General features: G+C 31.6%; 1 protein-coding gene across 5 annotated transcripts; it reads left to right on the top strand.

Moving 5' to 3' along the window:
* The first annotated feature begins 2166 nt into the window (after positions 1-2166).
* LOC129293032 (K(+) efflux antiporter 4-like) lies at positions 2167-16375 on the top strand. Of its 5 annotated transcripts, none has more exons than XM_054930830.1 (20): positions 2167-2686; positions 3189-3232; positions 3739-3797; positions 3954-4032; positions 4199-4260; positions 4421-4496; positions 4588-4662; positions 7743-7814; positions 7908-7991; positions 8907-8975; positions 12176-12253; positions 12420-12508; positions 12606-12702; positions 12783-12836; positions 13134-13229; positions 14309-14497; positions 14597-14674; positions 14961-15005; positions 15290-15379; positions 15750-16375. In XM_054930830.1, the coding sequence occupies exons 1-20, from the start codon at positions 2446-2448 to the stop codon at positions 15828-15830; spliced, it is 1758 nt and encodes a 585-aa protein (XP_054786805.1). In that variant the 5' UTR covers positions 2167-2445; the 3' UTR covers positions 15831-16375. The 5 variants fall into 5 exon arrangements, 3 of the variants coding, with proteins under 3 accessions (XP_054786805.1, XP_054786806.1, XP_054786807.1); XM_054930831.1 differs by having other exon boundaries at positions 2531-2686; positions 3189-3257; XR_008589093.1 differs by lacking the exon at positions 15750-16375 and having other exon boundaries at positions 14898-15005; positions 15290-15306.
* The last annotated feature ends 1535 nt before the right edge of the window (positions 16376-17910 follow it).

The following is a 17910-nucleotide window of genomic DNA, read 5'->3' as shown; positions in this document are numbered from 1 at the left end:
ATGATTTTAATATTATAATTTTAAATTGTTTATATCATTCAAACAAAAAATTCAGAATCTATAAATTTTAAATGTGAGATTTCATATATGAGATTTCAAATCTAAATTTTCAACCCAAATTCACCCATTCAAACCTAACCTTATAATAGTCACAATGTAAAAATAATATAACTTTTCACCAAGTAATATAAATTATTAGAATTTTTTATGTTATAGAAAATTATATAAATTCATGTGTAAGAGACAATTCGGTTGGCATATTAGGTTCAGTAATAGATAAAAATATTTAAGGTTATAATTAATTATTATTAATTACTTCGTTTGTTTCAAAATATGGGTTTTTTAGAAAGAAATTTTCATTTCATTTTATATGTACTTTTAAAAGTTCAATCATCATTAATTGATGCTTTTCCAACTATACTGTTATTTATGATTTGAAAATGTAAATAAAATTTCACCACAGTTGTTGTATTTTTTATTGTGTACGTAGAAAATTTAAAAAAAAACGAATTAAGTAATTAAATTATTATAACAAAGAAAATTTCACATCTCATGGGGTTCTCTAATCTTAAACCACTCAAAGCGGTAATTAATTGTGACAAAGAACCGAACAAATAATAATGGGAATTGCCCCGCTTAAGTTTCAAATTCCCCAAGCTCAAAGGATGACATAAAAATTACGTGTCAGTGTTTTATAGGTCACACGTGGGTAGTGGCAATTCCTTTTCAAGAACGACAAGATTAGTGGATCGGGTCAGGTCTTTATGAAATTTGGCCTCTGTGAACTCGAGGCATGAAATTACTGGTAAAGAGAAAAAAAGGGTTGGGGGGGGGGAACTCAAGACTTGAAATACTTTTATTGTAAAATGGATTATTTTTTGAGAGGATGGCAATAAAGTTTTAAAACTTAAAATTAATGACAGTTAAATTTTTAATTTTTTTAAAAATAAGTTATAAATATTAATTTAAATAAAAAAAATATAACATTTGATTAACATGTTTTATCGAGTTTTGCTTTTAGTTTTTATAATTTTTTTTAGTGTTTTCAGTATTTTTAATTCTTGAAGTTTTTTCTAGTGTTTTTAGTTCTTCTAAAGACTAAAATATGAAAACTAACTTAAAAAATAAAAGTTACCCAATCTTTTAAAAATTATATAGACTAAAAGTATTGAAAAAATTATAGAAAGTAAAAACAAAACCTAATAAAATAAGAGGGATCAATGATTATGTTTTTTCTTTAAACAATTATAAAAAGAATTTCAACTATGAATTGAAAATTATATTTAAAATTTAAATATTTTATTTATAGTTAAAACTTTTAAATTTATGATTATTTGAATCAACATTTACAACTATTTTTTTTTTTCAAAAGATTTTGTTGAGAATCAAACTAACATAAATTCATTGATTTAGGACTTTTATATCATTCTTCATTTTTTTTATGTTCAACTTTTATAGTTAAGATTTAGAGTTGGGCTTGAAGACCTTTTTTTTAATTTTTTAAATAGAGTATAATATTATATTTATTATTTAAAATATAAATTATAATTTTTATAAATAATTTAAACTTTAATTTAAAAATACAAACACATGTTTTAAAGTCTAAATTTAATAAAAAATTAAAAATACGTTAATTTCTTAAGCTTAAAAGAATATAAATTTAAACAAGTAATTCAAATTTGTATTTTTTTTTAGAATTTAAATAAGTGAAGTTTAGAATTTCTTTTATACTTCCTTTATATAAAGATGTAAAGTATTTTTTAAAAAGTTAAATATTAAAATATGTAAGGTATTTTTAATCTTTTAATATGTAATTAATTATTTTTTAAAATATTTTTATTGATAAATAATTTTATATTTATTGTAGGATGTTTGAAAATTTTATAAAAATAAATATAAAAAAATAAAATTAATTTAAAAATAAATAATTATTTTATTGCGTGAGATTTGTTTATTAACAAATTCTTCAATTTTTTTGGCCAAAAAAAAAAAATTCCTCAATTTTTTAAACCTGAACTGTGTATAAAATACGGGTCGACTCACAATCGCGAATATAAGTTTCTTACGCTTTCCGACAAGGTCAAGCATCTTGCGGTGAACTACACGCGCTGAATCGCGCAATAAGCCAATACTTGCCTAGTCTAGCTTCGTTTTCACTTTTCGATCGAAATTTGGAGGACCGCTGCGTCATTTCGACCTCCCTACCACCTTCCTCACATTGGCAAGCTATCTAGCTTTCCATGTTTGCTCTTGCCTTAGCTCACATTCTCTCTCTGTATCTTTCTGTGCGCGCGTTAACGTTTGTGCAAGTTTAATTGAAAGATAGAGAGAGAGAGAGAGAGAGAGAGAGAGAGAGAGAGCTTCAGAAGACGGTGGTCGGAGGTGTTAACTTCCGTCGGTGTTGTTTTCACCAATCCTTCGTTTCTCTCTTTCTGAGTGGGAGATATGAGTTTAATATTGTCTGCAATTCTCAGATTGGTCCTTCTCTGCATTCTTCTTCTCTGTTTCTCTACTCATACATCACATACTTTGTCTCTCCTCGCGGTCGAGTCGGAGCCTGACGTTGTCTTAGAGGTAGTTAATGCAACCGCCAATGCGTCGTTTGCGAGATCCGATGGGGATAGCTTCGCTAACATGATTGATCGGGCTCTGGAGAGGGAGTTCCCCGAGAATGAACAGAATGAAGGTTTGTAGATCTATCTTCTTTTCACTTTAGGTTCAAATGCTTGTGCATTTAATCTATTTCCTTTTTATAATTTGGTCGCGGAGACTTGCGGTGTCGATGTTTGAGCTAGGCCTTTGCATTCCGGAAAATGCAGTCCAACAATTGGAGTTTCACCTTTTGTTTTAGATGCTTTATTTTTTTATTTTTTCTTATTAGAGTGTGAAACGAATGCATTACGCGGTTTAACCTTGTCCTCTTTCTTTAAGCAGTCTTGTTACAATGTGTGAGGAATGATCTGATGGTTTCATTAGCAATTTGAGTGCAACCTTCATTAAACATAATTAGATAATTCGGAACCATTTTATAGTGGTTTCTGAAATTAGATTCTGTGCCTTGGATGGAATACTAGTGAATAATTCCCAGCTCTGAAATTACGTTTATCTTCTCTGTATTCTCTTTTATGAAATAGTTTAAAACCCATGCATTGCTCATTTGGGTTAGTTACCGTGACTCTCTTTCACAGATGCTGATGCTGGTAGTTTCAATAATAGTGTTGCTGGACAGCAGGTGGGTATTGCTATGCGTTTATATGGTATGTTTAATACATTCAAATTGAATTTATTGCTTTCTGAAGTACTGGATAATATTTAAAGTGAAACTGCCCTGATAGCTATTGAGTCTGGCTTTAGTGGTGTACTTTTTCAGTTATTACTGCTCATAGCTTAATGCCTGAGTTTAATTTGGTGGCAAGTTCAGCAAGACAAGGTCCCGTAATTTCATTTCTCAAGTTATATCTGGAAAATTATCCATATTGGTTAGAAGAGCCTCGGGCTCATTTCTGACAGAAGTTGCATTAAATGATATTGTATATTTTAATTAGGTGTCCGGAACCCATTTTTGATTCTATCTTGACTGAAAAATATTAGTGGTGAGGATTTATATGGTGCTTTAGGTTTGGCTCACAAAGTTTGTTTAATAGGTTAAAATTATGAAGATATTCTCTGTTCTGAAGGTTATATATGTGTTATTATCCCTTTATCTGATTCCTTCTACTCACATATGTGATGTATCAGGCTGTTTTGGAGACTGTTGCTAGAGTTAAGAGCAAGAAAAATGAGAGCAAGGAGGAAAAGTATGTGGCATCTTCTATAGTAAAATAAATTGTTGGTTTTTCTTGGGGGTGGAAATGGATTTGTTCGTAGAATTTTACTTCAATCCTAATAATTATTTTTTTCCTGTAATATCTTAAAGTTCATTGCTTTATGACATTTGGTAATTTGTGTATCAGGTCATTTCAGTTCCATGATGTTTTCAATTTGGATAATGAGAATGGAGCAGAAGACATGCCAACATTAATTGATCGGAAGGTATGCCCTGTTCATCCTATTGAGGTTTATTTGTTCATGATTCAAACATGAAGGGTTAATAGTGATCTTTCCGTACTACTATATTATCATTATACCGCAACAAATGTTATATGTATTCCTTTTAGAAGTGAATTTAACTTTTATTTGTCAAATGTTCCATCTTCAGGACAATGTCTTTATCATGTCCAACCGCAAGTCAAAGTATCCTATTCTTCAATTAGACTTGAGGTTTACTCAATTTCTCATCCTTTTTTTTTCCAGAGCATTGCATGTACCAATTAAAGGCTTGTTGTTGTTGTTGTTGTTGTTGTTGTATTGCATGTACCAATTGTATGATTGGATGCATCAAGTTAAGTTGCTTACTTTGTTTGATCTGCTATATTTGCAGATTAATATCAGATCTTGTAGTTGTCATTGTATCTGCAACATGTGGTGGCATTGCCTTTGCTTGTGCTGGACAGCCGGTTTGATCATAATCCTTGTTTAAATGTTCTTCATAAAATGTGTCTACCATATATCATTTATGAGTTGTGTTATCCACACATTATTTTTCAGGTCATGACTGGTTATCTGCTAGCAGGATCAATCATTGGACCTGGAGGCCTGAGTTTTGTCAGTGAAATGGTCCAAGTATGTTGCTATTACAGTTCTTTTGTTGAATGTCTAAGTCTAAAGGATCTTATTTACTTTCTAGCTATCTTCACGTCTCATTTTTTGCTAGAGAAATTCACAATGTTATAAAAACCATAGTGGAATGGGTTGTTTAACCGAAAAGCCAATGAATCAACCATGGTCTTGGTCTCCTTTAGACATAAAACCGGCCTTCCAAAGAATGGGTCAAAGGCTGGCCAAACTAATCAAAACCTAGAGAATTGGGTCAAAACTGGATTGTTTCCATAAAACTTGGTTTGCAACTATCAACTAGGTGGAATTGGTCAACCCACAGAAGAAAACTGGGTGGCCTGTGTCGTTTAGAAATTACTTCTCCGATCCTCTTTACAACTCATTTTTACCAATCTCATCAATACCAATACAAAAAAAGTATAAGAAATAAAAGTGTGTAGAATTCCAAATATGCCCTATACAATAGATTTAAAAAGTGATGCCATATTACTTTTTCTTTCTCATGAAGAGTAATTTTGAAAATATCTTTCAAATATTACTTAAAAAGTTGCATCGTGACTTATAAATGAGACCAAATAGACATTCTAGAATGTGCCTTATAAATAGGATTGAAGGAGTATATCCCATTCCATCAGTCCATTGAGTATACTTAAATCCTCCTCCCTTGTCTTTTATAACCTCTACACTTCTCTCTTTCTTTCATGCAATGTGGTGGGACTTCTGATCCCGATGCACAAGTATAGCTAGACCTGGCACATTTTTTTGGTTACATTGTAGATGTGTACACTGAAGGATTTGCTCAGAAGCCTTGCTTCCTTTATAATATTTACGTTTTTCTCTTGGAAACATTTCAGGTTGTGGCACCATGACCCACTTTTACATGCCTACAAAAGTAGGAACCTCTCTTAGTATTTTGTCTAATGATAAAAATAAAAGAAAAATTAATATGTAACCTGTAGGTTCTTATAGTTTTTCTCAATTTTGAATTAGGTCCCAATAGTTTATTTTGTTCTAATCAAGCCTTTATGGTTTGATCCCTTAAATATGTTAACCTCTTAAAGTTGAAATTATTAATGAATGATTAATTTTTTCAAAACAAAAACACCTTTGAAGTTCATATAAAATTTGATTTAATACTTTTGGAAAAAAAAAGAAAAAATAAAATTTGATTTAATACAATATTTAATTTTTTATTAAATTTTTTATGAAAAATCTATATGTATAAAAATTATTTAGGAGACATAACCTAATTATATAAATTTTGAGTTAAAAAAATTTGTAATTAATTCTAAAGTTATATAATATTTTAAATAAAATATAAAAGTTCTTAGTTTCATTTTTTAAAGGAAAAATTCAAGGATTTTAATCTTTAGGAATTAATAAATCTAATAACTTATAAGAACTTGATTGAAATAAAATAAACTATGAAAACCTAATTTAAAATTGAGGAAAACTATAAGGACCTGCAAATTAATTTTCCCAAAATAAAGGAAAGAGATAAAGATTTACATATGGTTTTTATTGATTTGGAAAAAACTTATGACCGTATACCAAGAGAAGTGTTTTGAAAAGCCTTGGAAAAGAAGGGAGTATGGATTGTTTATATTAAAGTCATACAAGATAGGTATGAGGGGGCAAAAACTAGTATAAGAATGTCTAGTGATCAAACAAAGGACTTTCCTATAAAGATTGGACTACATTAGGGATCATCTTTGAGTCCCTATCCATTTAACTTAATCCTAAATGTTTTGACGGAACATATTCAAGGGGAAATTTCCTAATGTATGCTTTTCGTGGATGATATAGTTCTTATAGCAGAGACAAGAGAAGAGGTTAATTGTAAACTTGAGTTATAAAGGAGGACTTTGGAGTTGAAAGGTTTTCGTTTGAATAGGAGTAAGACGGAATATTTATATTTTAAATTTGGTGAGAGACTAGTCGATAGTAATTTGCAAGTGAATTTGGGAGATCAAATGATACCTCAAGTGTAAAAGTTTAGGTATTTGGAAGCCATTATTCAAAATGATGGCAAAATCAGTGAGGATATTTCACATAAGATTCAAGTTGGGTGGTTTAATTGGAGAAAAGCTAAAGGAGTTATTTGCGACCATAAGGTGCCCAATAAACTTAAAGGAAAGTTTTATCGTACTGCTATCAGACCGGCTATGTTATTTAGTAGTGAATGCTAGGCTCTAACGGGATAGCAAGAGCATAAAGTTGGAGTAACCGAGATGAGAATGTCACGATGGATGTGCGGACATACACATAAAGATAAAATTTGAAATGAGCATGTACGTGAAAAAACGAGGGTAGCACCTATTGAGGAAAAAATGATAGAAAATCATTTGAGATGGTTTGGGCATATACAAAGAAGACTGTGGGAGGCACTAGTGAGAAGAGTGAAACATGTAACTTTAAGTCCTGTTAAGAGAGGTAGAGGAAGGCCTAAGAGAACACTCTTGAAAGTTGTTGAACGTGATCTCTTAATTAATAATATTCCTAAAAGTTTGATAAATAATAGGGCATAATAGCGTCTTGTAATCCATGTAGCCGACCTCACCTGGTGGGATAAAGGCTTGTTGTTGTTGTAAAGGGAAGAGATGACAGTTTTTGCCTTTTTTTTTTTAATAAAGGATAATTTTTTTGAACATTGTATATAAATATTGCTTTAGTAAAAGCATAAACAATAATTTATAGTAAAATGTTACATTGTATGATTAAAGTTTATTCTGTGTATTTATTTTTGTTTTTCTTCCTTTTTTTAATCCAAAATTATCATCATAAATTTAAAATATATTAGTTTGATTACAACCATTTCGATCATGGTTTGACTATGGTCGGATTAGTGATCCTTAAACCAATGCCCCTATTGGTTTGATGACTAGTTTGGCATTAAAAACATTTTTCAAATATTGTGAATGAGGTCATGATGTCATCACACTGCTCTCTTTTACTTTCTTCTATTCTTACAATGTGAAAATATAAATATATAATATCTTGAAATATGATGTAATAAGCGAGTTACTGGCTGAAAAAGAATCAAATATATCACCAAGTATCTCAAATACGAAACCCATTCTATGCAGGTTGAAACAGTAGCTCAATTTGGTGTTATATTTTTGCTGTTTGCATTGGGCCTAGAGTTTTCCACCACAAAGGTTCGCTTGCTTACTCTTCTGGCTTTTAATCTGAATTTGTCTCCCCTAGCACATCCTTGATGTGTTTATAAATCTGTCTTTTCGTGCTTGCAGCTTAGAATTGTCCGAGCAGTGGCTATTCTTGGAGGTCTTCTCCAAATTTTCTTATTTATGTGTTTGTGTGGAATTACGGCCCTGGTATGCCTGTTACTTTGTTGAATATTGTTAAGTATAATTTTTCGTTACATCTGAGTTGCTGTCTTCCATAGATTTAAAATTCTTTGTATTAATCATAATCATCTTTTTTTTTTTTAATTGTATATTGTGTCAGCACATTAATTTTAATTTTTTTTTTTTTGGTTTTCTTAAGTTCTGAAAAGTTACTATTATCTCTATGGAGCAGGAGATGAAGTAAATATTTACTGCATGCGAGAAAAATGAATCTGGTTACTAGGCCAATACGAATATTTAGCCAATGATAAGCTAAATTCAGATGAGAGATCAATCTAAATTTGAGATTTTATGTTTTATGTACTGACATGCTGAAAATTCTTGGGCTGATTAACAAATCTCTTTGTGTAAAAGCCTATGATGAAGATAGCAGTTGTCTCTTAGCAATTTCTTTCTATACTTTTCTTTGTATCAATTATAGTGTTCAGTAAAGAATGAAAGAGAACTTGATTGATATCATGCCAAGAGCGTGAGATCTCATGTTGATGTGCTTCATTTCACTGTCTGTGTCAATTTTATTCTATCCAAAAGTTATCTTTTTGTCTTTGGAATTGTTTTATGTTATTGGATTACTATATTTTCTTGTAAGTGTGTACACTGGTCTCTGTTGTTTTCTTCTGATTAAATAATAAAGTTCTACAGTATCTACAGCTTCATGTATGTTGTAGATCTGATTATCAAAGATGCAAAGCCTTTAGTACGAGCTTGTGTATTCTAGACATTTTATGCTTCTTGCATTTTACAGTAGTCTAGTTGCATTATGTGTTGAAACTGAGGCTAAAATTGAATGAAACAATACATGAATTTATTCACTTGTTCATTACAAACCTTCTCCACTTTAGCAGAAGTCAATCTCTGATACATACAGCTATCTTCCTGCAGTTATGCGGTGGTAAATCTTCTGAGGGAATATTTGTTGGTGCATTTTTATCTATGTCTTCAACAGCAGTGGTACCTTTCAGAGCCCAGACCACATTACTGCATAGTTTCTGTGATTTTCTTTCAGCATTATAAATGTCAAGTAAAACTTACCCAATTTATTGGACACAATCCTTGCTATATTACTGCGCACACATTAGTATTATAATCCATGCCTATAAGAATTGTGATATACTACTGGAATTATTGCTAGTGGTGCTTGAAATAGAGATGAGGGTGATTCCTCTTTGGATGCTATTGAACTATCTGCTTGTCACCGCTTAGTTGGGTGGACAATGAAATACTTTTGAAATGGGCATAAAATTGGGACAGATCAACTCTTAAGAATTTCGGCAGACTCTTTGTTGTAGGACAAGGGATGAAAAGTGGGAAGGAAAAGGTGAAGGAGGGAGAGAACAAGAAAGATTAAGGGAGAAAAAGAGTATGAGCGAAAGAGGAAGAGTGTTTGATGGTGAAATTCTCAATGGAAATTTAATCATCAATGAAGTTTGCAATGTAATCCACCCATGGGCTGTTTGTAGAGCCCTAAGTATAGTAATAAAAATAATAATACATCAATAATAACAAGTCTTATGTCACTAGATGAAGTCGATTATATAGATTGCATGATGTCATTATATTCTATCATCAACCAAGCTTTTAAGAATATTATAAATTAGGAGGTCTATTTCAACAACTTCCATAAATGTTTTTTTGGCATTCCTTTACCCTTCTTTGTTTTGCTCAAGACTATTGGTTCCACTCTTCTCACCGACGCCTCTTATAGCCTTCTTTGTACATGTCTAAATCATGTCAAATGATTTTCTACCATTCTCTCTCAATAGATGCTATATCTACTTTTTCTGATATATGCTTATTTCAAATTTTATTTTTTCATGTATGTTTGCACATTCATTTCAGTATTCTCATATCTATTACTCTAACTTTATGCTTTGGCTGTCCCTTTAAAGCCCAAAATTCACTACTATATAACATAACTGTTTTTATAGCAATCCAATAAAACTTCCTTTTAAGTTTATTAGGTATCTTTTGATCACAAATAACTTCTTTAGCTTTTTTCATTTTAAACTACCTAGCTAGTATACTATTTGCAGCATCTTTATCAATTTCCATATCATGTTGAATAATAGCTCTCAAATATCTAAACTTTTTCACTTGAAGTATAATCTGATATTTCAATTTTACTTCCAAATTACTACTGACTGACCTCTTGTCAAAGTTGCAATGCAAATATTTTGTCTTCATCTTACCCAAGCAAAAATTCTTCAACTCCAAAGTCCTTCTCCATAACTTAAGTTTGCAATTAATCTCTTCTTTTTGTTTTTGTAATAAGAACTCTATCATTTGCAAAAAGCATGCATTTAAGGATTTCTTTTAGAATATGCTTTAGTCAAAACATTTAGAACCAGGTCAAACGAATTAGGACTCAAAGATAATCCCTGATGTAGTCCAATCCTTAGAAGAAAGTGCTTTGTTTCACTGCCAGATGTTTTTTCACTGGTTGTTGCCCTTTTATACATTTCTTGTATTGCTTTAATATTGGCAACTTGGATTCCTTTCTTTTCCAAAGTTTTTGAGGGTACTTTTGGTGCACGGTTATAAGCTTTTCCAAATCAATGAAACTCATATATAAATCTTTACCTTTGCTTCGATATTTTGCCATTAACCCTCTTAGTAGATAAATCACTTCTGCAGTCACCCTGCTTGGTATGAAGCCAAATTGATTCTCAAAAATTCTGGTATCTAATTTCAACTTATGTTCGGTCACTTTTTCCCACAATTTCATTGTATAATTCATAAACTTAATTTCATTGTAGTTTGCACAATTCTAAATATCCCTTTTATTTTTGTAAATAGGAACTAAGGTACTTCTCCTCCATTCTTCAGGCATTTTCTTGAACCATAAAATTTTATTAAATAACTTAGTTAGTCACAACACTCTATCTTCACCTAAATACTTGCGCACTTTCATAGGAATACAATTAGGTCCATTGATTCTACCATTTATTATTTTCTTAAGAGCTTCCTTTACTTCACTATTATGTATTCTTTGACAGAATGACAAATTATGTCTCCTTTACAAGTTATTAAATCTTCCAAGTTACTAGATGAGCTCCCTCTATCGTTGAAAAATTCGTAAAAGCAGGTCTTTTGTATATCTTTAATATCACCATCTGTAATTAAAATTTTTCCTTCTTCATCCTATATACACCTTACCTGTTTTAGATTTTTTAATTTTCTTTTCCTACTCTTAGTAATCTTATAATTTTTTTGTTATTTATCCTTTGTCTCGAGAGCTTTGTAAAACTTTTCAAATGCTTTAAAATGAGCTTCACTCATAGCTTTCTTAGTTTCTTTCTTAGCCATATGATATCCTTTCCAATTTTCAGCATTATTGCACAAATGGATGGTTTTAAAACATTCCTTCTCATCTTTGACCTTTTCCTGTACATTCACATTTCACTACCAAGACTCCTTATATGTTGGACCAAAACTTTTTAATTCTCCCAAAACTTTTTTAGAAACCTTCCTTGCCTTCTTAGCCATATCCTCCCATTAGATGTTAGCACTTTCTTGAGACCCTAAAATTCTTTCAGCGAAAGGATTCTACTTGAAAATTTTCCACTTATCACCTTTTAACCGACACCACCTAATCTTCAGATTTACCACTTGTCATCACTTTTGATTTTTACTCATAATATCCATATTAAGGACAATGACCCTCTATGTTGTGTTGTTTACACCACCCTAGGAATCACTTTACAATTATTACAAAATCAAAATAATAATGACCTAAACCAAAATAAAATAAATTGAAGCCTTATTTAAAGTCAGACTAAAGGAAATGTAACTTTTTACAATAAAAATGGCTAAAACACAAATACATTTAGTTAAATTCTAAAATATTTCACACCTAGAGAACATCTTCAATTTCCCTTCACTATTTTTATGATAACTAGAAAATATATTATAGTTATAACGTGGTAGGGATGTACTTCTATGTAATGGTTGATGGAGGAGAAAACCATGTCATATCCTCAAGCGGTTGGATTGGTGCAGTTGAGTGGAGTTTAAACTTTTAGGCTGTTTCTTTGATTGCATTCATGCTTGGTATTATCTTTTCTAATTTATATTTATTTATATTAATTACATTAATGACATGTTATGAAAATGTAATATTATAGCTTTTGTTTCTGGTTTGTGACCTATAGGTCTTGAAGTTCTTAATGGAAAGAAATAGTGTCAATGCCCTTCATGGCCAAGTTACAATTGGAACTCTAATTCTGCAGGTATGTGCTATTATTAGGATAAATTAAGTGTAAATAATGAACTGTTACTATCAACCATTTCGCAGAAATGAGTGAAGGCTAATTAATCATGGCAATGATATTCCTTATTGGGATTTTCCTTGACATATATCTTTTAATGCATATTTAAATCTTTTGTCTCCTCCAGGATTGTGCTGTTGGTTTGCTCTTTGCATTGCTTCCAGTCTTGGGTGGTACATCAGGCATTCTTCAGGGAGTAATATCCATGACTAAATCGTAAGTAACTAATACAGTCAACTGTCCTTTATATACGCATATCATCCATCCAAATGCACCTGTCCTTTATTTCTTCTTACTAATATTATTTTTTCAGGTTGGTGGTTTTAGTACTATTTTTGGCCCTTTTATCAGTATTATCACGCACTTGTGTACCATGGTTCCTTAAGCTTATGATAAGTTTATCATCTCAGGTGAGGATAGACCTTTTGCTTTCTTGTAACATGTTGGGTTTTGATCATGCATCATTTAACTTGGCTTTTTCTATGTGCAGACCAATGAACTCTATCAATTGGCATCAGTGGCATTCTGCCTGCTTGTTGCGTGGGTATGTCTATTCCCAACTGCTTTTCGTTACCTGGTATTGGTAACAGTTCATTTTCTCATTTCATAGTAGTCTGTCCTATTTTTTGCGTTGAAAAGTGTCCTAGTCATGATGAAAAGGAAGTCTTGTGCTGTTCCTTTTTGGTTTATGAAGGCTGGTGGCTGCACTCCCTATTTGCTGTTCTAAATCTGAGAGGGTGCTTAAATGCATTGGTGCATCCACACACACACACAACATACACGTACATGCATATAGACAAACCCAACAACTTCTTTCATATAATTTGTTGTTTTATTTCAGTGTAGTGATAAGTTGGGTTTAAGTCTTGAACTGGGTTCCTTTGCTGCGGGAGTGATGATATCAACAACGGATCTTGGCCAACACACTCTTGAACAGGTAACGTATTTATCTAGTGTGTTTTAATTTCTGGAGTTGGATGTTTCCTGTAGATCTTGAATGATCTATTTAATCTTTGATTAAATTTAAATTCTTCTTTGCCCCCTTGATGATCGTAATATTTATTGCACAATGGTTATCCTGAACATCTGATGGGTCCTCAGGGATTGTTTATTTTCTTAACACTGCCTTGTCTATATCTTGACCATAGATGCCATTATGTCAGTCTAAGCCATTGGTCTTCCTTTTCTGTGTTAAGTTTTGAAATCTGCTTTAGCTATTTTGGTTAACAAATTGTGTGGTAGTGATGTACATCGACCTAGAAGTTTGAAATTTTATTATGAAGTTCAGGAAGAAACTTGGAAGTAAAATTGGGAGATCAAATTATACCTCAAGTGGAAAAGTTTAGATATTTGGGAGCCATTATCCAAAATGATGGCGAAATCAGTGGAGATATTTCACATAGAATTCAAGCTGGGTGGTTTAATTGGAGAAAAGCTAAAGGAGTTATTTGTGACCGTAAGGTGCCTAATAAACTTAAAGGAAAGTTTTATCGTACTGCTATCAGACCGGCAATGTTATATAGTAGTGAATGCTGGGCTCTAACGGGACAGCAAGAGCATAAAGTTGGAGTAGCAGAGATGAGAATGTTACGATGGATGTGCGGACATACACGTAAAGATAAAATTCGAAATGAGCACATACGTGAAAAAGTGAGGGTGGCACCTATTGAGGAAAAAATGGTAGAAAATCGGTTGAGATGGTTTGGGCATGTACAAAGAAGACCAAGGGAGGCACCAGTGAGAAGAGTGGAACATATAACTTTGAGTCCGATTAAGAGAGGTAGAGGAAGGCCTAAGAGAACACTCTTGGAAGTTGTTGAACGTGATCTCTTAATTAATAATATTTCTAAAAGCTTAATAAATGATAGAGCACAATGGCGTCTTGCAATCCATGTAGCCGACCCCACCTAGTGGGATAAAGGCTTGTTGTTGTTGTTGTTGTTTTTCAGGAAGAAACTTGAGTGTATATTTTCTTATATACTTGTTTGAAAACTTAGTGAGTTTGTTGATTTTTAGGTTGAGCCTATTCGCAACTTTTTTGCTGCTCTGTTCTTGGCCAGCATTGGGATGCTTATACATGTCCATTTCCTTTGGAATCATGTTGATATTTTACTGGCAGCTGTTATATTGGTGATCATTGTAAAAACTATAGTAGCTGCTTCTGTTGTTAAAGGATTTGGATACGGCAACAAGACTTCACTTCTTGTAAGATTCAACGAAAACTTCTCCCTTGGTAATATCTGCTTGTTGATTACATCGCACATTTCATTGACGGAGGAACCTTAGGTTATTCCACATGCGTAGGTTGGGATGTCATTGGCACAAATTGGGGAGTTTGCCTTTGTTCTTCTCAGTCGTGCCTCAAACCTTCATTTAGTTGAGGTGAGTGCTTCATTTATAAATGAATATTTCGGAATTTGGATTGGATACATCAATTTCAAAATTGAAGGCTGTCTTCCCAATAATTTTTCAAGTTTTATTCTATTCCCCCCTAATTATTGATCTCCTCTATTCTCTGTCAGCTAGATGTATATTTTTGTTGTGGAATTATCTTCCTATTTTGCTGCATACAATTGCTAGTCAAGCAAATTGATATTTCTGACAGTGAATCTGAAGTCTGAAAAAATTGACACCCAACTAAAAGCTGATGGAGTGAATTTTACCGCAGGGAAAATTATATCTATTGCTCCTTGGAACAACAGCTCTCAGTCTGGTATGTTCGCTTGCATTGTGTGCATCAATAGTCCATCCATATGATACGACTCCTGATATTTGGATCATTGAAACAATCATGGCGCATTATTTGTATGCAAAGTTCTTGTGCATATATAATTTTGATTGTGAAAATTCAATGCCCACGGCATGCCTACAATGCTGTGATATAGTAATATTAGCAAGCAATGGTTATCTTGATGTGATTGACTATTAATTTTTCAAGTCCATATAGTTACTTGATTTGTGGATATTTGAAGCTTATTCAAACATAAAACGGTGCAGGTGACTACACCATTGCTTTTCAAGCTCATTCCTGCTGTTGTGCATCTTGGAGTGTTGCTGCGATGGTTCCCTCCTGATAGTCCAATTGAGGTAACTTGTCTGAAGATTTTTTGAATATATTTACACACACTCCTTTCAGACCATAACATATAATGTTTTCTAGAAGTTGGCATTTAGTAGGTTTTATATATTTTTTTAAATTATACCGTCACTTTTTTATATTCTACTCAAGTAATTAATGAGTATTTTAAATAAGTCAAATTTTATATTTATGCTCAAGGGTAAGATAGAAATGATTTGAAAATTTTTAGAAAATAAAGATTATAACCAATTCTTTTTGGAATTGTAAATAAATTAATAATGATTTATATTGTGATCTGGAGTACATAGAAAAAAAGAAAAACACACACTTATTTGTCTGAATAGTCTTGGATTTTGAATAATATGATTGGCCTCCCAGATTGGATATAAAGGGGATAGCTTTCGTTCAGACAGTGCCAAGCGTATTACTTTGATAGTTCAAGGCCCTCATGATTCATGATACTTGAATGAAATATTATATAACCCAAGAAATTCAATTGTGCGGCATTACCTAATGGAGTGACAGAGAAGCCCAGAAAGTGCAAAGGAGTCTTTTGAGTTATACCCTTACCCTCTATTCAATTGCTAAGCACTTCACATGCTGCTGCTTGCGTCCGAAACAACCTGTACTGGAAACTCCAAATGTTCAAAACATAAATCAAACTCACATCAAGTGGCCAGCCGTTTTAAGCGTCATCCACATACTGACCTACCAAGTATGGGCCATGCTATTAAGACAGAGCGGCTCTTTTTTTCCACCCTTTTTTTCTGTAAAGTAATATCCATTTTGTAAGGTAATTCTTTCTAATATGCATTCTTTTCATTTATTTTGGCCCCCCTCTTAAAAATGTCAGTTTATTGGTTTTCATGTATGTATAACTTTCATACTGTACAAGTCTCAATCAACTCGGCCGAAGAAGAAATTCTCAAAATCAAGTCGGCCGTCAAAATCTCAGGTATTATGACATTCATTAGCAATTAATCAGATGATTGATTTTTGGTTTTGCTGTCCCTATTGATTCATGATGTAGAATGATGCGCCGTGACAAAAAAATATCTCTATCAGGAATCGTGTACCATCTTTCATCCTTATTATAAGATATATCTATTATCTCATTGAAATTAAGGAGAACTGTTTAAATTATTAATTTTTGAAATAGAATAAAACTTTTATTTTACTCCTATTTAAATGAAAAGTTTTTAAAGTTGCATTATATTCTCTTTCATAATGAGTTTAGATATGGGTAATATTGAAAAAATATTTATTTAGACTTTCAATTTTATAAAAGATTTTATTTTGATCCCTTAATTTTATAAAGTGTTTTTTAAGTTTTTTAACTTTGGCACTGTTAGTTTTATTACAAAAAAAATTATACATTGAACTTTTAAATATTAATATTTTTAAATGTTGATATATTAAGTATAATTTTTTAAATAATAATGATTAATATACAAAATAATCATTTAAAACTATTGGTGTTGGGATTAAAGGATTGGAAAGACTTTTAAAATTAAAAGATTAAATTAAAATTTTACATAAAATTAAAGGATTAAAATTACACTTTAGCCAAAAATATAATTAATATTTTATCAAGTGTCATATATTAAGGGAATTTTTTTTATTTAGAAAATATCTTATAATAAGGATACAAGGGATTAAGATTACAGAAATATTAACTCCATTTTATAGGACCATTTTGTGACGCGCGGAGTGATTTGTTGTTCTGAGTTCATGTGTTAGCTTTAATTTAATTCGTCCTATGTATTATTGCAAGACAATTCATCCTCATTTGCATAATTCGATCATTTGGAATTTCCTAGAGTAATATCTCATCCCCACTTGAATGGTGACTTCCTAAAGGTTCTGGACTTGAGATGGATAACAATGAAAGCACTGGCACCACACATTCAGTGCACTGTCCAGTTATGGTTTTGTTATCTTCCGAAATTCAATTATATGGAAGGTTTTATTGAAATTCTAGTACATTCCGTTTAGGACATAAAGAAGTATTCACCTTTTCTGTTCATTACCACGTTCTAGATGAAGGCGACATTGACAGATGAGCTAACCATAGTGAAGGTGTCTGAGGAATGAGGATTCATTTATGGATTAAAAGAATATTTTTATCTTTTAGCTATTCACTTAAAAATACTTTGTATCTTAAACTTTTACGAAGTATAATTTTTTTTAATTTTTAAAAATGGTGCATTTAGTACTCACTTATTGCAAAATTGACTTTAACTGTTAGTTGACTTTTAAATTACAAGAAAAGATCTTGAAAATTATAGAAAAGGATTCATAAATTTCACATCAGTAATTTATAAAAAAATTATTATCAATTAAGTTTTCTAAATTACTTGTAAATAATAGAATGTAAATGTTATTTATTACCCTCATAAAATGTCAAAATATAGTTTAGACTAACTATTATTTTATGGACTTAATCAATATTAAATTTCTTATATGTTATTTATTTGAAATTTTATAAATGCTTTTCTGTAATTTTTTAAGTTTTTTTTTGTAATTTTTTTAGGTCAAC

Source organism: Prosopis cineraria, unplaced genomic scaffold (genome assembly GCF_029017545.1).
Source record: "Prosopis cineraria cultivar Desert tree isolate PC_DT_omini unplaced genomic scaffold, ASM2901754v1 PC14, whole genome shotgun sequence".
NCBI classification, from domain to species: domain Eukaryota; kingdom Viridiplantae; phylum Streptophyta; class Magnoliopsida; order Fabales; family Fabaceae; genus Prosopis; species Prosopis cineraria.
This window is presented reverse-complemented; position numbering and strand designations above follow the sequence as displayed.